The following is a 24,054-nucleotide window of genomic DNA, read 5'->3' as shown; positions in this document are numbered from 1 at the left end:
CAACGTGGTCGTAGTATAATTCCCTGATGAAGGAAATACATACATCAATAAAAAATGGATGTGCTCAAACACTGACTGGTTTAAGAATAATAATCAATTATTTTCTATTTTTGCACAGATTTTCATACACTCCAAATACGTTATTAAAATTTACAATCGAGTTTAAACTTTGTTCTAAAATAAAATATTATAATAGATTTTTGTTTTCTTGAATATATATTCAATACTTTAATAAGTTAAGGAGTAAGAATAGGTTGAAAAGTCACAACTTTTTTTAGCCTTTTTGGGTATTTATCTTGATTACATAAATGGTTAATGAATTACATTCTGAAATTTTTAATAATTGAAATCGTTAGACTAGCTGAGTTAAAATTGCTTGTGTTTATTTTTTCCTTTACATGTTGGCTTGTAAATTTTGTTTTATTATGTATACTTGTATTTTGTATCTATTTTTTAATTATAGTTCCATTTAATAATATAATTCCATCAATTCATGTAGTCAGTTCAAGTTCCAAACTAAAAATATTTATTAATAAAAAAGACATTAGTTCAGCACTATCCTGACTTTTTATGTTCCTTCTTAATATTCAAAATGGAATCATGTTTTAATTTGTGCCTCAACTTTTGCTTTTTTAATTAACTATGAAAAACCACGATATGTGTCCTTTAGAAATACTAAATAATCAGCATAATGACAAGTTCAAATAAAATTCTGACACTTGTTTATACAATAGAACGACATAAATAATATATATATTATACTAAAAATAAAATAAAAACAATATAAAAGAATTGTTCATAGATACTATAAATATTGTCTGACAAATAGATGGGGCTGCATTAACAAGTATAGTTTAGACAAAAAAATAAAAAATGGACTAAAAATTTTGACAACGGTGTGATTGCGGTATTATTAATATATATTATGCTTAAAAATGAATAAAAACAATACAAAAGAATTTTTGAATACAAAAGAATCAGAGATACTATTAAATATTCTCTGGCTAGTAAATGGGGCTACATTAACAGGTATTGTTTAGACAAAAAAATAAGAAATAGACTAAAATTTTTGATAATGGTGTGATTAAGATATAAATAATATATATTATAATAAAAAATAAATAAAAATAATATAAAAGAATTTTCCCAGATACTATTAAATATTCTCTGACTAATAGATGAGACTACATCAACAAGTATAGTTTAGACAAAAAAATAGACTAAAAATTTTGACAAACATACATAAACTATTTTTTTTGAATGAATAATATTTGGAACAATTAATTTTAATATAATTATTTTTATTAACTTCCCGTAGGGTAAGTTATAGTAATCGCAAAAAAATCGAAAATGAAAATTTTTATATATCTTTACGTTTCAGAGGTTTCTTAACATTTTGGCATACCTTAGAAAAAATGGATGTATGTGTGTGTGTGTGTGTGTGTGTGTGTGTGTGTGTGTATGTATGTATGTGCGTGTGTGTATGTATGTGCGGATACAAATTTTCGTCGACGATTTCGGGAACACGGATCAACCGATTTGAATAATTCAAAAAACATTCGATTCGTATTGATAAGGAGACGTGCTGATTAGTTTTTGGCGAAGGCAGGTCCAGCCGTTCCAAAGATGCGGGGCAAAAAGTGCCGAAAACGGTAACTCAGTTTTTAAGAGAACGGAGCGTCCGATTTTAATAATTCAAAAAACATTTGACTTGTATTGACAAGATGAAGAATTGATCAAATTTTCATGAGGGCAGGTCTAGCGGTTTCGGAGATCTAACAAAAAAAGTAAAAAAAAATGCCATTTGTCGGTCAAAAATGATCATTAGACATATGCATATCAAATTATCAGATATTTTATAGAGATTTTAACAATAAGTATAAATTTTGTTTGCATTCCTATGGGTTCCGTACCAATATTTATTCGTTAGACGGTGACGCGGCGCTTACGCGCTTTGACATTTTGTCTCTATGCAGTTAAAGCAGTACGATTGCTTTGAAAAAAGATCTTCCAAAATATGCCAAAATAAAGAAAACATTATATTTTCCGAAAAAAATTAAAAAAAAAAAAAAAAAAAAAATTAGATTTTTTTTTGAAAAAAATTTTTTTTCAAAAAAAAGTAATTTTTTGTTTAATTTATAGTTTTTCAAAAATCTTATTTTTTCGAAGTAAATTTTTTTTAAAAATGTCAATCGTTTTTAAAAAAATAATAATTTTTGGTACGGGAAGTTCCAGCAATTTGCCTTAAGGCACGATGCCTTAATTGCCTTAAGACAGAATTTCACTTACAGCTAGTTATCTCATAAATCTAAAATATTTTTGTTAACACCCCGATGTCATTTCCTTGTTTACTCGTTCAACGTGAACATTTCAATTTGCATATATCCCGTTGGCTGTGCGGATGATTTACTCTCGCCCAGATTGCTGTATCAATAAAAAACCTAATACTTGAAGTCGTTTGCTCTATAATGGTTCTTACTTCGGGGTAGTTTGTCATTCTGAGGCACTTCATTATACGGGGTTGTCTTTGGACAGTTCGCAACCACGCTTGTGCCATAAAAAGAGTTAAAAGTCACATCATGCCACATAAATTATCATTAACGTTTCGCCGTGTGTGTACTTGGTGCACATTTTCAGCTTTGATAAACACAAATCAGTTTTATTATAATTACGGTGTGCATATAAAATTAATTCAATTATTATTTTCAGTAATTAGCATCGTATTGTTTTTGGTCACTCATTAATTATATGTAATTATGTGTATTGATATTCATAGCTCAAAGCATTTAATGCGTATTATTTATCTGGTCATTGAAATAATAACGTTGTTTGTAAATAAAATTAATTTTGCAATTAAGTAATATAAATATGATGGGAACAAATAGTGATGGCTAATTTGTATATTTGATCCTCGTGCGTTGTTAATTTTAATTTTAATTTAATGAAAACTATTTGATTTTAATAAATATTTGTAATTTGCTGTACAAATATTGTGCTTCACAAAATTACACACACACACTAAAGACTAAATTTACACAGAATGTAAATATTTTAAAACCTTCATTACTCCAGTGGTTTATACTTGAAATTTGACGTCATCATCAGTAAATATGAATATTTTTTTAAATAAATATAACGGACAATACTGCAGAAAAATGTATAAATTATATCACATAATATTGCAAATTCTAGTGATATTTTTTTAAATAATTAAGAGTTATTAGTACATCTGTAAGCGTATGTAAAATTCTTCCGTGAAAAGATCTATTTCCAATACTCAGATTGTTGAGTTATATTTTAATCTTTTTATCTGTGGATAAAATACTCATTAATTCGTTAAATTTATGTATTTGTTACAATTACTGATTTGTCTAACTTATAATTGATTCGATTTGAATTATTCGAAAAACATTCGATTACTATTGATAATGAGACATTTTTGCCAAAAATTTTAATTCAATCATTCAAAAAGCATTTTACTTGTATTGACAAAATAAAGAATTTAGTTATACGATCTTAGTTTTAGTATTGAAAAGTAGCATCTGGTACAAGTATAGAAGGTAGCATTCTTCCAATACAAAAGCTCAATGATATGAAGATCGCTGTCTTCATAGTCGATATATGAATACAAAAAATCGTCCAAAGAAAATTCAGACTCTGTACTATACATGTGTTATTGAAAAATTAGATGAAACGTTATATCTCTTTCATTTATTAATGAATTCTGAGTACTCATCAAATTTTAGGATTCGAAAGCTCTTTCATAGCCAGTATAAAACATGATATAAAATTTGTCAATAAATCTGGAAATTAATAAAATATGAACATAGAATCTTTGATTAAAAAAAATATATCTGGTTGAGTTTTGGTAGTCTGCAAGTTTATATTTTAATATTTTGTTATTAATATTTATGATTTTTTGACTATATATATATATATATATATATATATATCCACATATATATAAAAATAAGTCGAGTTTTCCTTCCTGACGATTTAACTCCAGAACGCACAAACCGATTTCGACAATTTTGCATTCGTTGGAAAGGTCTCGGGCTCCGCAAGGTTTATAGCTAAGAAAATTAGTGGTGCGTGACATCGTGCCACTTGGAAAATCATTGTTTTTCACATGGGCAGTTATACGTTGCCTCTTCACTAGTTGGAAAACCATCCGCTTAGTTTCTGTTAACGTCAGACCAAAAAACAAAAAATGTGGTTTACCAAAGAGCACTTCAATAAAATAGATAATTTGCGGATTCACTTTCATTTACTTAGAGAATTTCAACTAAAAAATACTTCATTTTTGTAATCGAGATAAATTCATTACTGTTGTGCAATAAAATCAAATTTTTCCTTTTCAAATATAAAACAAACAAAAAATTTCTTCATCTTTCTCACGAAACCATCTGGTGGCGAAACGGAGTTCGTCGGGTTTGCTAGTAATATTATAAATTTATAATTTTATTTTTGAATATACAACAACAATATTTTATATTGTTTTTATTATATTTTTTGCTCTATTTCTAAGTACATTTGGTGTTTATTATATTTACATTTTAATATCTTTCATCATTATTTATACATTCTAATTTAACACATAAACTATTCTTTATGTATGTATACCATGTATACAGTATTCTCTTCATATTCAATTTTTCATTTATGATTAACATATTTTTTGGTCAACTTTTTTTGTATTAACTGCAGAATGCCAATATACAACAGAAACGCGAAATAATTTAATTAGCTCTTTATTAATTAGATGGGTGTGTGAGTGAAAACTTTAATTATATGTAATTATATATATATATATATATATATATATATATATATATATATATAATGTGTCTATGTATAAATGTATTCATGTAATATGTATATGCAATATCCCCACGTGGGTTTACGACAGGAAGTTTATGAAGGTACCATATACCCGCAATTGCAGAACACAAAACGAGAACTTACAAAACGTCCATTTAATTTCATTAATATGCCACACATACGAGCCCGTCGACCGCCTAGGAGTCACTGTAATAACAGTGCATTAATCATGGCGTTATTAGTGTTTCAATTAGCCGTTGTTTCGCACCTCGGCAGCCGAAAGCGTTGCCAGCAGAATACCGCCGCCGCCACCGCCGCGCCGGTGTGCGTATTCAGGGGACGCGCCAAATGCGGATTTTCCGGATGGAACGCGACGAGTTTCATAAACTGTGGGGGAGGAAAAATTGTTAGTTGAACAATTATTTGCACTAATTTATTAGCGAAATATTTGGTTTAATTACATCCGCTCTTTTATAGTAATGCAAATATTACATTATAAATAAATATGTAGATAGAAAAATTGTATAGAATAGAAAGATATTGCATAGAATATAATGTATTACAGTAGGTGGCTAAATGCTCAAAGTTAGCAAGGCCATCAAATGAAAAAAATTGTTTGAATATAGAAACTTCTAGTTTTGCCAAAATGTGAAGTAAAATATGAGAACCGGCTATTTATTAAAATAGTATTTTTGAAATAACTTCTTTTTTTGTTAATATGTTGTTAAGATATCACTAATCCAAAAAGGTTTCATTTTTATAACGAGCGACTATGGCTAGTTTCATGATTTTCATGGATTTTATTAAATGATCTATTATTATTATTAAAGGGGCGTCCATTAATCTCGTGATCGATTTTTTATGGATTTTTGAACCACCTTTCCCCCCCCCCCCTTGTGATACGTGGTGATATTCAAAATTACCAGGCTTTCCCCACTAAACATCATATATATTTTTATTTACGAGTAAAAATTGTATTTCTTTCTGAAAATGTTCCGATTTTTTTTTAAAAAGAAACAGGTAACAAATACACGTGATGTCTTACTATACCCATCCCTTCCCCATGTGATATTTTGTCAAACGCTCCTTCTAGCAACTTCTCGTGATTAATGAACGCCCTCAAAGTATATCAAATTGATATATAGGATTTGAAAAAATAAAACAAAAAAACGAATAAAATGTATGTATGCATCCCAGACAAAGTCTTTTATCTGGGTATGTTGGACTCAATACCGCCTGGGTTTAATACCAACTAAAATCTTCACTTATTTATCTCTTGCCTCTGGTCCCCATGGAAATCGCCGTCGGGCATTACTTTATGAGGGGGGAGGATCTAGAATGCTATAATTTTTGCTCTGGAATTGAACTTTGCTTTTAATATTTCCTGGTATTAGCAAATAAAAAAAAATCTTGTAATGTTGAAATTAACGTATGCATTTTTTAAATTAAAATTGTGGGTTTTACTGATAATTAAAATGACTATGCATCGCAGTAATATATGTTACGCATGTATCTTTATAACGAGTATTATTTTCAAATATGTGGAAGAATTGAAATTTTAATAAATTCAATTAGGAAACCCTTGCTCAATTTGATTTTGTATTTGAAGTAGAACTTCGGCTACTTCTTCTTTATTGTCATTTCTGTATTATACATCATTTATGAAATTTAGAAAATTTATCTTATTTCTTGTTTTTAGATTTACTTAATGTAATATTTTTGGAGGAAGTTGCTTTTTTATCGCCAGTTCAGGATCTCTCATTTTTAGAAAATTTATTTCAAATTATTTTAATTTACGTACATATTTGCAGAAACTTAATCTATTAGCATTCGAAAAGCTAATTATGTTTTAAAATTTTATATATAAATTAAATATATAGTTGTAATTAGTTTCTAAATGCCAGTCATAAATCATGTTATTCTCAACTGAAAAGCATATAGTACAATGGGTTCCTTATATTTGATTTATTTTACTCGATTGCAGATTTACATAAAATATATTTAAAAATTAAATTAAATATTAAATATGTCTAAATGTTCAATAATGACAGTTGTTATTTATATGGTGAAAAAAATTAAATTTAAATAAATGTTCACTCACACATATACTAGTATTCAGTACAAATATTTAGTATCTAGGAACCGTTAATAACATTTTGTAGTTTTTTTAATAATTATACATACATTTTTATAGAACGCACCATATTTATTCATTATACCGAATATGAAAATGACCTAAATTACCTAAATATAGTATAAACAAATGATCATTTTTTCTAAAATTGCAGTAAGTTTAACTGAGCAATAATATCATTTTGTTTTTTTATGTATTTATCTATTTTACTTCAACTACCACTATATAATAAAATTTATTGAATAATTTCGAAACCAGTCTGTCAATGTGAAGAATATGAAGGTGTTTATATATTCGCTTATACAGTCATACATTGTTGAACTAAATTCTATAGTTTTTGGTTTGACCTTCTTAATAATATTGTTTTCTAAGTAAAATAAAAAAGTGAAATAGATGATTTTTTTTTATTTACAAATATAGATTTTTCCTCTTACTCTTGAGAACCTCATTCAACATATCAATTCCTACATACCTGTGCCTACTGTTTCTTGTGTGTGTGTTTTGGCCCCGATATATATGCTATATGCCCACCTCTGACCGGCCGCTGTGATTTATAATTGCCGAAATTGCTGGCGCGGTCCATTGCTCCCACCGACCGCTCATTAGGATATATAGAGCGGCCGGAACCCAGGAACCCGGAAACTTGGAAAACACCCGGAAAGAAAATCCCCGATCGAATTCCATTTCGGCATCCGCGATGTCGTGCCGGGAACCAAAGCTTTTTACCTCGACGCCGCCACGGTTATAAATGAACTCGTTGCTGTATGTCCCTTTTGTTGTATCCCAAAACATCGTGATGAAATTAATGTGGATTTTGCGGCCGTGATTTTAATTTATAACCTACGGAGTATATCTGATTGCAGGCATGATGTGCCAATGGATGTATGGACTGCGATTTTAAGGCTTGAGTGAGTTTTGATCGAATCTAGAACAACGAAAATACGTATAAAGCCTGGCAGTGATAAAGGGAGTTGAACGATCAACTGAATCAAATGGTATTGCAACTGGTGCAGATGTTCAAATGGTAAAGGAACCCCATGTATTCACGGGGATATTTTAACGTTTTATTTTATTTTTTTGTACTAGTACCTACTTGTAAATCTATTTTTGCCTCACAACAAGAGAGTTCTATAAGTTGTTTTTATGATTAGACCTAACTAACTTTGTTCATTTTATAGATAGCACTTACAATTTTAAAATTTTACTATTACTATTTATGTGATATTGATGATTGTTTGATTCAGAAATGCTGGTTAAGGGTTATTAACTTCCCGTAGGGCAAGTTATAGTAATCGCAAAAAAATCGAAAATGAAAATTTTTATATATCTTTACGTTTTAAAACCTTCTGAATATTTTGGCATACCTTAGAAAAAATGGATGTATGTGTGTCTGTGTGTGTGCGTGTATGTATGTGTGTGCGGATACAAATTTTCGTCGACGATTTCGGTAACACGGATGAAGCGATTTGAATAATTCAAAATACATTTGATTTGTATTGATAAGGAGACGTGCTGATTAGTTTTTGGCAAAGGCAGGTCTAGCCATTTCGAAGATACGGGGCAAAAAGTGCCAAAAAGAGTAACTCGGTTTTTAAGAGAACGGAGCGTCCGATTTTAATAATTCAAAAAACCATTTTACTTGTATTGACAAGATGAAGAATTGATCAAATTTTCATGAAGGCAGGTCTAGCGGTTTCGGAGATCTAGTGAAAAAAGTAAAAAAAAATGCCATTTGGCGGTCAAAAATGATCATTAGACATATTATTATCAAATCCATCAAATTATCAGCTTTAAAATAATGTATTTCAACATCATTAATTTGTTTACACATTATTCTCTAAAAGTAAGAACATGTAGAACTATTGATGGTGATTTATATCTACTAATATTTTTTTAGATTATTAGAACATAAAGTCCTAAAAGCTTTTATGATGGTTATACCCAACCAAGTCAGTTTTATAGATGTCAACTCTAACAAATGTCATATATGATTTTGATTCAGAAATGCTGAGTTAGGGTTATTTGCATTTGGCATCCTATTTGCACATATTTTTATCCATATTTCTAAGTAGCAATCGATGCCACTACTGCTCGACATCAACCAGCCCTAGGCAGGTGACCTCGATTACATTATTAACTATTATTTACCTTAGAAAGTTTAACAACCTTTTTATGCCAAAAAGAATAATTAATTCATCAGATTACATCCTCTGTGTAATTTTTTAATGCAGTCACACGTCCAGCGTTATGATGTTCCACACTCACCATTTCTCTTTTTGTTGTTCGCTTTTCACAGATGTTTCAAATTATTCATAAAAAATGAATACGCACGCTGAAATAATTGTGAGTTTTGCCATTTTATTTTTATTCAACGCAACATACTAGAAACGTAAACAGGAGAATTGAATGTTTTGTTTTGCGTGTAGGATAATTCAATTTTGTAATTCTATATGTATGAATTCTAGAGAATGTGTAGGGATTTTTAGGTACAAAAACTGATCTGGTATGTATTATGAAAAAACTTGTGGAATATTCGCAGCTTCGTTTATAAGTAAAGATGGTATTCAATATTTAAATGGCTGAGTGAATAATGAAACCTGCCCAATACTATTCACGATACATCCTAAAAAGTACATAATACTAGTGTATTATGGTAGACAATTGGAAATATAATAGAACTGGAGATAATTCTGAAAAATTAACATTTGTATATATACTTTGGAAATAAACTGTTGGTAAAAATATTTTTACATTTTGAATTTAAAAGATCCTTGAAGCATATATTTTCTCAATGATTGATTCTATTTTTATATTTTATTATTATTAGATTATATTTTTTGTCATAATTCAATTTTCTTCATTTTGCTCTAGTACATTATTGTACAGTAACATTCCAGGTATATTTCAAGGATTTCTAGTAGAGACCATGTTTGTAATCTGTATGAAGCCCTTCTCCTAATGTAGCATCCTAAAATCCAATTTTGTCTGTTCTCACAATTCAGTTACTAGAACTTCAAGATATTGCTTTAAATACAGCATATTCATTTCCAAATCCAAAATATATTTCTCGGATTTCTATAATATAGTTCCAATTATATCCATTTTCATCTGTTTTCACCAGTTCAGTATTCTTCAAAATGATGCTTTCAAATACAGCAAATAGTTCATTTCTACAGCCAAAAAATATTTGTTGAAATTCTATATTATAGTTTTGTATTTGATTATAATTTTATTATAAAAGTGCTTCAATTTAACAATTATATATGCAAAAGTGATGCTTGATCTTTTTAACTTCCCGTAGGGTAAGTTATATTAATCGCAAAAAAATCGAAAATAAAAATTTTTATACATCTTTAGATTTCATTGTCATACCTTAGAAAAAATGGATGTATGTGTGTGTGTGCGTGTGTGTGCGTGTGTGTGTGTGTTCGGATACAAATTTTCGTCGACAAGTTCGGGAACACGGATGAAGCGATTTGAATAATTCAAAAAACATTCGATTCGTATTGATAAGGAGACGTGCTGATTAGTTTTTGGCGAAGGCAGAGTTAGCCGTTCCGAAGATACGGGGCAAAAAGTGCCAAAAACGGTAACTCTGTTTTTAAGAGAACGTATCGTCCGCTTAGAATAATTCAAAAAATATTTTATTTGTATTAACTGAGTGAAGAACTGTTCAAATTTTTAAAAAGGCAGGTGCAACGACTTCGGAGATATGGAGGAAAAAGTAAAAAAATGAGCCATTTCTGGGGTAGGGTTCTGTACCAATGTTTAGGCGTTAGACGGCTACGCGGCGCTTACGCGCTTCGATATTTCGTCTTTATGCAGTTAAAGCAGTACGATTGCTTTGAAAAAAAGTTCAGAATTTCCAAAATATTTCTAAATAAACGATTTAAGATAGAATTATTTAAGATGATTCAATATGGTTCGAAATTCTATTAAAAGTTTCAAATTATTGATCAACTTTTATTGATTATTTTTAATTACTCGAATTTTGAATTGCGGTACGGGAATTGCCTCAAGACAGAATTCCACTCACAGCTAGTTTTAATAGATTTTAGTATTTAAACTGATTTAATATGAACATGCAAAGGCAAATGCACAGTAAGAAAAAAGGAATATTTCTCATGTGATATTGGTGATAAAATTTAAAAATATTTGTCCCCAGTTTATGTATAGCATTTGTCACTAACATATTCCATTTCTAATCTAACCACTCACTTACTCCCAACTCCTATCTGAAATCTCGTCCCATCTTGCGACAACTAGAGTCATTTGTTCATGAAACTGAGTCATTCATCTGACTCGATCGTTTCAAACTTATAGATCAATCCGGGTAAACCATCTCGGTTCCGTCAGTAAGACGAGACTCTCATTTCTCAATGCATCTTTTTTCTTACTGCATCGACTAATCTAATGCATTTTTTCACATCCGATTTGTCATTGCAGCGACGCTGGCGTTACGTCTGACCGAAGTAAGGATACCGAGCCACGTAATAAGGGACTCATCGCCCAGATTGGAATGTCACTACGACCTAGACGGGGAGGCACTGTACTCGGTTAAGTGGTACAAGGATGGACACGAGTTTTATCGGTATGTTCCACGCGATATGCCCCCGGCACAGGTTTTCGGGCTTCCAGGAATCAATGTTGATGTAAGTAATAAATATAGGATAACAATATTTGAAAATATCGGTTATAGTGTTTTTTTGTGTAAACTTTTTTGTATGTTGTCAGATATGCTTTAACTCTTTCCACTCGTTAAATGCAGAATTCATACGTATTTCGCCGCCGGAGCGGTGGCATTCGAGTGGAAAGGGTTAAAATACTTTATAAATGCATCATATAAATAACAGGTTTAAGCAAACATTATCTAAAAGAAAATCAATCATATTTCCTATGGTATTACATTACGGTTGTGTATATACAGTTATATGTATTATATAAATACAAGCACAAAATAAAAATCTAAAAATAACCTCATATTTGCTAAAGTATTTTAATCATTCAGCATTCAGTCAGCTCATGTTTGTTCTGTTTTCATAGAAACTCAATGAGCAAAACATAAATATTTGGACAGATTGTGAATAAAATGTGTTATCAAACAAAATTAGTGTTATTTTTAGTTTATATTTTTGTACTCGTTTCTTAGCATCAAACTAAGAAGTTTTGTATCATTTAACAATCCTGATTAAAGGCCTGTACTTTTGATGAAAGTTGTCAAAGCATTTTAGTGCGTTTCTTTAAAAGACGTCTTTTTAATGTCGACCAATTTTGAAAATTTTAATTTCACAGTTTAACGAATAGAATTACTGTTTTTTGCATGAGACTATTAAGCATTCCTGAATAAATTTGTGATCTTTCAAAAGAAGTAGTCAAAGAACTTTTTTGTACTTTTATTAAAAAGACGGCGTGTCAAAGTCGACGAGTTTTGAAAATTTTCAATTCATTGTTTTCAAAATTTGGACAATTGTGTCATTATTTTTGACTGTGACCCTAAAAATGTTATTCAAAAAATAATAAATACCACAGTAATTAGAACAAAAACAATATCACAGTTAGTCAAACAAAAATAATAAATACCACAGTAATCAAAAAATGGTCAGAGTTTGTCAACAGCTCTAGGATGTACGTAAAAGCTCATAACTTTTAAACAGCGTTAGGTAGTGTTACTTTCAAGGTTTTACTTTTCACTCATTTTCTAGAATGAAACTAAGCAATTCTGACTAAATACCAGTATTTTAATTGAAATTACTAAAAAACTTCCAATCGTTTTGTTTAAAGAACTGCCTCTCAAATTATAGTTCAACAAATAGCTTTAATTCTAGAAAAAATTGTCGCATTTGTGTCATTATTTTTAACTGCGATTTCAGAAATATTATATACGGTTGAGTTTCGAAAGCTTAAATGAACATAATTATTAATAATAAACCACTACAATCGAAAAATGAGCATGGTTTGACCAAAGCTCTAGGATGTACTTAAAAGTTCATAATCTTCAAACTGCATATAACAATTTTAGTTCTGATACATTATTGTCGTTGAATTTTGGTACACCCTGTATATTTGCATACATATATAAAGCTTTATCTAATAATTTTTATAATTAGTGGTATTTATCATCTATGTTGTTAAGCTGACCGATAAAACACTACGAATTTGTTGAAATGAAACTTATATTATATGAAATATTGTATGAAGTCTTATATTACGTTGATATAAGTTAAGTGTGAACACTACATTAACTAATTAAAAGCGAAACAATAAATGAATATAAACGTTACTTGAATCATAATGCTATGTTAACTACTTCCTTCGATCCACTTTTATAAATATGTAAGTAATAAAAATTTGTCATTTATTAAAAATAAAATGTTATATACTAAGAAGTTATATATTATATACCAAGCGATATTCATAGTTATTTGCTAATTAAAAGTTTTCTTGTCACCGTGGTTTCAATTGTATGGCAGCAACTACTCTATTTTCTGTCGCCATGCAACTTTTTTAAGGATCTCCAGCTACTCTCTTCTTTGCGATAACAACAGAATTAGATTATTCTAGAAGATTATCTTGGAAATTTCCTCTTAGAATTGGGGTTGTATAATTCTGTTAGCTCTTTACCGCGAGCTCGTATAACATTTGCATACTCAAAGATAAGGGTTTCCATAATGGATTATAATGTTTCTATTAGATCACCTGTATTCGTCCGTAAATTTGTTCGTTAAGTATCAAAGAAAACCGCAAAATTGAAACAACAAATTGGGAATGACGATTGTAACTCTTAACTTTGCTTATTATTTATTGATAAGCTGCTTGATTTAAACATGTATACATTCGTATATATATATATATATATATATATATATATATATGTATCAGAAGAATTAATAATTAGCAGTTCATTAAACTTTTCAACCAAAAATTCTAAACTCATTTTGAATAATTGAAAACTGATTGAATATAGCAGTTAGAACTCTTGCAAAAATTTTCGGATCGTTTTTTTGTAAACAATGTGGACGATTTGGATGAAACTTGTATAGTGATAGAGTTCATATCCTTTTCGGACATTCAAAATTTTTTTTAGTCCTACGAATGGAATTTAATCATTAAAATACATCAAACTTTTGAATGATGGGCCTTGCTAAAATATTCCCTCAAAATAATGGACGTATTCAATTTAATTTCAATTGAATTCAATATTTTCAATGTTTATGCTCCAAATGAGCAATTTAAACTATATAAATGAATGATATGAATGAGTTTCCAAATAGTTTTTTGGTTATTCCTGTATATGAATAGATGCTAGTTTTGATAAAGTGTATTATATATCATTTTTTAGATGAAAAACTTTTGCAATATGCCATAAAAATTTAATTTCATAAATGGAGATGTTTGTTATACATAGTCTTCAGGTTATATGTCAATATTATACAAAATATACAAATATAAATGACTTTGAATATAATTATTCGAAGATGAAAGAAAGCTAAATGCCTTGGTTATTATAGTGGTTTATCTAAGCTTCGAATGGACTATCTGAAAACTTATCTATATGAACAGATACTAGTTTTGATAAAGTGTATCACACAATATGTTGTTTATACGAAATTATTCATGTATGGGTACTCAAAAGTCCAATTCCGTAATTGTAGTTGTTTGTCATTTACAATTTTTAAACTTATATATCAGAGCTTTACATTATTTTGTTTCTACTATCTGATCAGCTCATAACATAAATATATCACAACAATTTTCCGCTGCATAGCATTTTTCTTTCTCCACCGCCTTCCTTTCTCCGGCCGTCGCCCTTACTAATAATTCAAAAGCTCTGCGTGTGAAAAGCTCCAGCCACCGCCACCGCCGGTACTGGCGCAGCGAAAGCAAAGCTCGTGCGGGCTTGCGGCGCTCCTTTCTTTTGTAACGTATCGCCCCGCCGCTGCGGATAGGTCCAAAGCTTCATTAGTCCTTCTAAGAGGATTCTAGCTTGTATTGTGGAATGAAGTAAAATAGTTAAAAAAGAAACACCTCAGTCCACGGAGCGGAAATAAGAACGGATGAAATATTTTTTATTTCGCGACAGCGAATGTGATGTAACTGGGTCAGCTCTGTTTAGTTGAGAACTTAATTGCCAGTTGCAATTAAAAATATTCTGTATGAATGTAAATGATTTTGAAATATAAGGATTTAAATTTTAATTGGTACTTTCTTGGAAAATAGAAAACAACATCCTATAGGATACCTAGTTCGTTCTGCCTGCTGATCAATGTATAGAAAAAAAATACTGATACTACTTACTATTTTATATTCTTACTCAGGTATCAACTCAGTTAGGTAATATGTAAATCAATATCATATATTTATGTATTTAAATTAAAATTAGTTTTTTGTATATTAATCCATATGAAATCTAGAAGTATTTTTAATACTACATTCATGATGACAGAAATTTAATATTAGTGAAATTTATATTCATTATTATAAGTACAGGCTTGTTAAATATAATTAAAATAATTTCTGGGTTAAGTTGAACTAAAATAACTATAATATATTAAGAAATTTCACTAAAAGTTCATACTTGTCGTTTTTACGTACTTATTTTGGTAATAAACTTGTTAAATTTAACTATATTTTCTTGGAAATCGGCTGAGGAATTTTTAATGGCAATTGAAATTTTAAACTATAAATCAAATTGAATATGTGCTAGTTCTGCTAAAGTGTTTTATATATCACTTTTTTAGATGAAATACTTTTTGCAGTATGCCACAAAAATTTAATTCCATAAATGGAGATGTTTGTTATAAGTGACCTTTTAAGTTGTATATCAACATCATTCAATTAAAAATATAAATGAATTTAAATATAATTATTGAAACATGAAGCAAAGCTAAATGGCTAAATCAAATATATTTATGTTATTTAATCAATCAATCAATAAGTACACTAATTTATCATAATCTTATTTATTATTTTATAAATTATAATATATACAATTACTCTTTACGTTTTGACATCAAAGTGTAGAATGGATAATAATTGAGTTCTAGAACTATTTTAGAAGCATTGCAATTAAGATATATATATATATATATATATATATATGTGTGTGTGTGTGTGAGTAAAAGCGTTTTTACTGAATGAATTGAAAATGAAAATCAATCAGCAGTCAAAACAAGTTTTTTGTACGATTCGACACCAAGTCCATCTCCAATAATTATGTATATATGTACATATGTATGCATACATATATTTAAATATATATATATATATATATTTATATGTGTGTGTGTGTGTGTAAAGATTACTTTCCCTAGATATATAGTACTTAATCTCCATAATTTAGAATAATCGTTCACTTTGCATAATTACTGTAAGCTCTTCCTAGCTTTATAATTACCATGGTTCTTCATGTACACGATTTAAATTGTATTTTATAATAGAGATTAATTGTTTTTCGCAGTCCTTTGTCTGTATTTCTTGAGCATTTGTGTTGAATAATCCGATTATTCATATTCAAAATTATATTTATATGCGAAGAAAAGTAGTGAAGTTATTCGAAGTTGTACTACGGGGAATTTTCATGTAGCTCATGAATTATTCAAAAGGTAGAAGAATCACTTTTTATAAATGTAATTTTACTTAAATAATGTACAAAATTATTTCTATGTAACACGAAGATGATGTAATTATTTATTCTGCAATCTGTAATATTTTTGCTAGCTGGAATCTACTTGAGCTTGAAATGGTTATACATAGTTAACAATTATAGTTCCTGATTTCAAGTTTTGCATATACTATATTGATTTATGTGTTGAAGAAAGTTCTAGAGATTTTAAGTTGTACTAAGAATAAGGTAAATTTGAAGGATCATAGACTAATGATGACATTAAGACCATGTGAAATATCTCGACATATACCCCGATAGAAAACTTAATTGGCGAACTCATATAAAAAAGAGGCAATAGCTTGAGATAAAAATCAAAAAGCTTTACTGGTTACTAGGGACTAAATCCAAACTAAGCTCATACAATAAGCTACTTTTATATAAATCTTTATTCAAACCAATTTGGTGCTATGGTATACAATTGTGGGGCAGTGCTCATAAGACAAACATAGAAATTTCAAAACAAATTTTTGAAAATTGCCTTAGGAGCTCCAAAATATGTTCCCAACTGGTTGATTCATGTCGACACGAATGCACCTACCATAAATGAAGTGATAACAAAAATAGCACACAAGTATAGAAACAAGCTAATCAGTCACCCAAATTCATTAGCAAACTCCTTGATAACAGAGAACTATCCAAGAAGATTGAAAAGAAAAGCGCCACTGGATTTAGGCCATCAACTCTGCTGATAAAAAACGGAAATAACTTAATCATTATTTATAAGAATTTTTTTAATAAATAAATAGTTATATATAAGTAAAATATTGTGAATTTTATATCGAATGGAAAAACAACTACTGAGTTGTTTTTTCCAACATGCCATTGTAGTATGCAATGTCCCTTTTCGACCGACTATTGTAAATTCATCAAATTTATTGAATGTCCTTTACTGGACAGTTGTAAATAAAAGAGATAATAAAAAAAGACTAATGTGTCTAATACGACTTCAGCCAGTATTTGCTGCAAATTTATTTTTTCTGATAAAATGATATTAAACCCATTAATGGTGCATATATTATATTTTTCAACAATGTAACTATTTTAAAATTCTAACTTGTAATTAAGTATTGAATACTCATTGTTACGAAGCAATTCTTGGTGTAAACAATATTGGACATAATACATCTATGCATTGAAAATACAGAAATTAATTAAAATCCTCATTTTAGAAGTATATGTGGATAAAGAATATTTTCTATTCTCTATTTAAAAAAGATTACATGATTTCACAATGCTAACTTGTAATCAATATTTAAATATTTATTGCTAACAAGAATGCAATTCTCGTGTAAACAATCATGCCCATAATACATCTATGCACCTAAAACACAAAGGAATTAATTACAGCGCCTTAATATTCTTCAGAATAGAGATATATATTAATAAAGAAACTTTCTATTGTGTACGAGAATTTATTTCAACTTTATTATATCGGCGAGGAAGTTGTAGCTGAACCAAGCCGTTGAAACCGCCAACAAAGCTCCTTTGCCCTGTTTCTCTATAGTGAGAATAAAATATCCTCGAACTTGAATCTCCTGGTCGAGCTCTATCGCCGTCGGAATAAATATTAAAAATTATATGTCGTATAAATCAATTTCTTTTATACGAAGTTTCAATGGAGCAGTCTTGGTGTGAGTGGCTATTAATATAAAGTAAGATTATGAGAACCAGACAAAAATTTGTATATAAAAATATAGCAGGTATTACATAATGTGTATTTATTGCCTGCGATGATGAAAAATAATGCCCGACTAGATCTTAATTGAAAAAGTTATTAAGAAGTGATTATAAAGGAAAAGATATATTTTCTTTTGAAAGATTTTTGTCATTGTTTCAGATCAGTTAATCTATCATAATATTAATTAAGCTTGATATAATTTATCTTATAATTACTCGTTGCTCAATCAAGTATATAATAAATGATATAATGAGGAAGTGTTTTGCTACAGGAGAAATGCATCGCATGTAATACTTATTTAATATGAGAATCAAATATACTATTAATATTACATATCTACATTTAAGCTCATATTACCGAATCAATTTTGAAAATCAAAAACTGTTCAAAAGATATTAGTTGGAATAATACTGATTAGTTTTAGGTAAAAATCTACGGAGCCGTTTCTTGTAATTAACTGTTTAAACAAAATTTAGATTTAAGCCGATTTTTATGGAACTTTTTATTTTTTATTCATTAAGTCGATTATTTACACATATCAGGAAGTTCGTTCAACATGCCTCAAGGCAAAATACCAATACCAACTAGTTTAATATTAGAATCAAATCTACTATTAGTATTTCTTATTTTACATTATAGTTTGGGTATCAAATAATTAGACAGTTTTTTAATTATTATTTTTTAGTTTACAAATTAGAATGTTTTCTTAAATTAAAATTAAATAGAATATAATATAATTCAATAGTTTTCTATTATTATAGTTTGGATTTATTGTACTCCTTCAACTTACATTTAATTTACTTTGTTATAAAGATGTTAAATTTAGCTATAAGTAATTTTGCTCGCAACTAAATATTACAAAGTTCGATTTTAGTTTTGTTAGCTGCGCCTGAAAGTTTGGTAAATGCTGAGAGCTGAGGCTTGAAACTTTAACTAGCTCTCAAATCTCTTTCCTTGCTCCTGGATAAGAAAGCATTGGAGCTGCGGTTGCTTTATCAGATAGCCGTCGAGTAAATCAACTTTCAGCACACTCTACTCGTTGAAAAACTCGAAACTTTTGCGATAAATTTTTCATGAAATATCATGAAAACTCGCGGTTACGGCCGCGAATTGCTCACAAAAAAACGCGTACAAATTCGATTTTAGTTTTGTTAGCTGCGCCTGAAAGTTTGGTAAATGCTGAGAGCTGAGGCTTGAAACTTTAACTAGCTCTCAAATCTCTTTCCTTGCTCCTGGATAAGAAGCATTGGAGCTGTCGGTTTTGTTTATCAGATAGCCGTCGAGAAAATTAATCTTTCAGCACACTCTACTTCGTTGAAAAAACTCGAAACTTTTGCGATAAATTTTTCATATGACATATCATGAAAACTCGCGGTTACGGCCGCGCGAATTGCTCACAAAAAAACGCGTGGACCGAAAAAGTAGTTTGCTGTGTTCGCGTAATGTGCATGAGTCCAAGGTAAAATAGTGTCTGACTTACAAATTGCAGAATTCAGAATGAGCACATTCGTGCTATCTCGGATTGCGAAAAGTCTTAATCTTCACCCAGACAGCTAATTTTGTTTTACTTAGAGTTATACGCTGCCTTTGCCTTCTCCTTTCATTCCCCAAATCATATTTTTATTTAAATTTGCCAGTGGTGTTTTTTTGTGTTTACATGTTCTAGAGAATGATTTTTTATGAGTCCTTTAAAAATATTATTAACTTCCCGAAAAAAAGTTTATGTTTTCATAAAAAAATCCGATTCGCTAATTTTATGTTTTCTCGATTTTTCTCGATTTTTATGTTTTCTGATTGGGAATCGACCTGATTAGTTTTTGGTAAAAATTGGCCGGGCCATTTTCTTGTCATAAAATTTAGAAAAAAATTTTTTGACGATAGATCACAAATTAGCGTTTAGAAAACACTTTGAGTTAACGTGTTCGTTCGTTTTTAATTATGTGTAATAAATTCAATCTGTATACTTTTAATCACTCATAAATTAATTTATTTTTTATTGATTAAATCGATTATTTACACATATCGGGAAGTTCATGTTACTTGCCTCAAGGCAAAATACCAATACCAAATACTTTGATTTACATTTCTGACTTTAAAATTTAACATAAAAACAATTTATGAAATTATTGTTGTATAGATTATTGCAGATAAATGCATATTCCTATCAACTCATTTTACGGTATAAAATTCAAATCTGCTTTATGCCCAGGTTACATAGGTGGTTTTTCTGCTACAAAATCTTAAAATTATTTTCGAGAGAAAATCTTCGTTGCAATATGTTACTTGCTCAACTAATGCATCCTGATTTCTGAATGCAATCGTTTTGCTTATATCTATCTCATACGTAGATATAAATGATTGATTATATCATGGAAAATACATTAGATTATTGCAATATGTAGATTCTCATATTAATATCAAAGAAAATACGTTTTCTGAAAAATATTTTCTCAATCATTTTGAAAGCACGAGCATAAACAACATAAATGATATTAAATTTTAATTGGCAATCTTATAAATAATTTTTGCTCAAATTATTTTATATTTATTATGAAACCCTAACCAAAGTTCATTTTATATTTCTCCTTCGAACTTTGTCGATTATATTCGAAAATTGGCGGTGTTTCTTAATAATTCAAAGAGTGAAGCACGCATTCCAACAACGTTGGCGGTGCCATAAAGCTCAGGGTTGTAAAACTAAAGAATCGTTAGCCTCCCAAGGCACAAAGTTTGAAAGAAGATTCTAAGATGGCTAAATTAACCAATTAAACTTGGAGACGGATATAATATATAAGGCGAACATATATCGTTCTAGCTTCATGTAATGCATACATATTATAAAAGTTGTAATGCTCCATGTATAATGTTGAAATGTAGTTTGTACTCCGCGCTTGTATAAAAGTAAGACTTTTATTTGCCTTGTTAGTTTAACTTTCCGTTATAACGTATGTTGCATATAATGGGATAAAATTTATATTAAATGTATATGACAGAAATTTCTACACTGATATAAATTTTTAAAACTTTAAACAAAAATAATGTGTAGATGCAGGGTTATACTAAAAACAAAGGATAAATAGAATTATATATATATATATATATATATATATATACATTACTATATACTCTATTATATTATAACTACTATTGCATAAATGGTTTTATTTTATCATTTTACTAAACGTCCATGAAATTTTCAAACGCGATTGTTTTGTAAAAGCATTTTTGACATATATGTTAATTAGTAGGTGGATTATGATAAATAATATACCGTGCATACAAGTTAGCCAATTGTAAATCACTGGCGCTGTTTTTTATGAATATTTATAACGCATATTCTGGAAATAATTTTTATTATATGTGTAGCAAGTGTCGAAAACTTTGATTTATCGATATTTTCAATAATAGAACTTTGTGTAAATGTATTTATGCGTATAACAACCATTTGTGTAGATGCATTTATAGTTTTGTTCGTGATATATTACGCTATCGGTTTGGATTCGATGAAATCGATTGCAGGATTGTGTTTTTAAAAGTATTATCATTTAAATGCAATTTATATATATACATATATTATATATATATATATATATATATATATATTTTGATGAGTTATTTAGAATCGGGCAGTAACCTCAAGTAAAAAAACTAAAGTAGTTTTGAAATACTTTATTTATCCATACGTTTCGGTCTTCGTTAGTTTTTTTACTTGGTGTTACTGCCCGATTCTAAATAACTCATCAAACCAACACCAAACTCACATATTTCAATATATATATATATATATATATATATATATATATATATATATATATATATATATGATTCATTAGAGAAAAATATAAAAATATCATTAATGATGAGATAAAAGATTTCTCAAAACGTTATATATAATAAAAAACAAATAAAATATACGGTATAAATATTAGCCAATTCTTCGAAACACATTTTTTATAATTTTTAACTACAGTTAACCCATAAAAATGTATACTGGGAATAATATGCATATATATATGCATAGTAAATAAAAATGTTTGCATATCTACACGAGAGGTTTTCAAACATTTTTTAGCAAATCTCGAAAAAACTTGATTGTATGTATGTATGTGTGGATACAAATTTTCATTTCATTGGGCAAGATTGTGCAGTTCTTTTAAAGACGGGAAAAAATTGTAGTTTTTGAACATTTTACTTGTATTGACGGAGATTACTTTTTTGCTAAGGCAGATCCAGCAATTTTGGAGTCGCAGGGAAATAAATAAAAAAAAAGATTTTGTGGTCTCAAATGATCATTAGAAATTATTATTATTGATTCATATACGTGTAGAAATGCTGGTAGATTAATGACATGTAGATAGATATTCTGGCAGACAAGTAAACTGAAATACAAGGGGATGAAATGGCAATTGGACAGGTAGACAGGTAGATAAGTATACAAATAAAAATATAGACAGCAAGATAGATTGACATGTTTACAGGTAGCCAGGTAAGAAGGTAAAATAGTAAATAAATAACCAGATCGACAGGTAGGCTGGTCGATTGGTAGGCAGGTAGCCAAGTGAATAGACAGAAAAATGAGTGGACAAGTAGGTTGTTACAAAAGTAGATAGATACGAAAGCATGTAGCTACCTAGTCAGGTATACAAGTAGACTGTTAGATAGGTAGATAATATACATATCAAATATTAATTGAATAAATCAATTATTTATACATTCTATGGTGATGCCATACACACCTAAATTATTGTTTTCAGGTAATTTATAAGTTACAGTAATATGTATTCAGTATTTTTTTGACAAATTTATAACTATTTCATATGATATATAGTCAACTGATAGAGAGCGTTCATTAATCACGTGAGGTTTTCAGGGAGGAGGAGGGTGGGGGGTTGACAAAAAATTACGAAATATCACGTGGGGTATGGAGAGGTCTAATAAGAGTATTCATTTTTTATCTGATTTTTGTTTAAATTCAAACATTTTCAGGAAAAAATTAAAATTAAACAAATCTTTCTCGTATCTAAAAATACACGTGATGTTAGGTGAGGGAGGGAGGTAATTTTGAATATCACTACGTATCAACAAGGAGGAGGGGGGCTCAAAAATCCTTAAAAAGTCGATCACATGATTAATGGACGCCCCCTTTGATCCAACAAAAACTAGACCTAGGTACATACTTATTTATAGACATTGCATGAAAATAGTACCTTTATATTATGCTGATGCACATGTCTTCTTCTATTTTATGTGTCTCTTTACAAAATGTCACCGTGACGGCAAAATTTTTGATTACAGTTGAACGCATCGACGGACACCGCGGTCGTATTGCAGTCAGTCGATCTCGTGTCCTCGGGCCGTTTCCGATGCGAAGTGAGCGCCGAAGCACCGTCCTTCCAGACAGTATCCGAGCACGGAGACGTTGTCGTCGTCGGTAAGTTTTCTTCTACACACACAGATATCATACACAGTGCTTTTGTTTTCTGCTTGATCGAATTCAATCTATTGCTATCGGACAATTGTCTCGTTATTTTAAAAATCTGATGTATCGAAGCTGAAAAATATTCCATCAGACCATGTACGTAGAAAGAAAGAGCTCGCATTTTATTTTTAGTGAGATCTTATTAAAGCGTAATGCCAAAAATAAAATAATGATTATGATTATTATAATTTCTAACTCTCGTCTGTAAATCGTTTAGTGTCTTTAAATTGATTTTGCTGCAACCATTCATTTATTGTTCGATGAGATTTTGTATTTAC

At 29.4% G+C, this 24,054-nt stretch overlaps 1 protein-coding gene across 2 annotated transcripts in view; it reads left to right on the top strand.

The window, feature by feature from the left end:
- LOC113368157 overlaps nucleotides 1–24,054 on the top strand; it is a 501,979-nt gene that overhangs the window by 418,233 nt on the left and 59,692 nt on the right. For both annotated transcript variants that reach the window (XM_026609725.1, XM_026609726.1), the window contains 2 exons: nucleotides 11,402–11,607; nucleotides 23,593–23,728. In XM_026609725.1, coding sequence (XP_026465510.1) covers nucleotides 11,402–11,607; nucleotides 23,593–23,728 — 342 coding nt within the window. The remainder of the gene's footprint in view (nucleotides 1–11,401; nucleotides 11,608–23,592; nucleotides 23,729–24,054) is intronic.

Source organism: Ctenocephalides felis, unplaced genomic scaffold (assembly GCF_003426905.1).
Source record: "Ctenocephalides felis isolate EL2017-DRISC unplaced genomic scaffold, ASM342690v1 CF-g0.4_SCAFFOLD_01170, whole genome shotgun sequence".
Lineage (NCBI taxonomy): Eukaryota > Metazoa > Arthropoda > Insecta > Siphonaptera > Pulicidae > Ctenocephalides > Ctenocephalides felis.
This window is presented reverse-complemented; position numbering and strand designations above follow the sequence as displayed.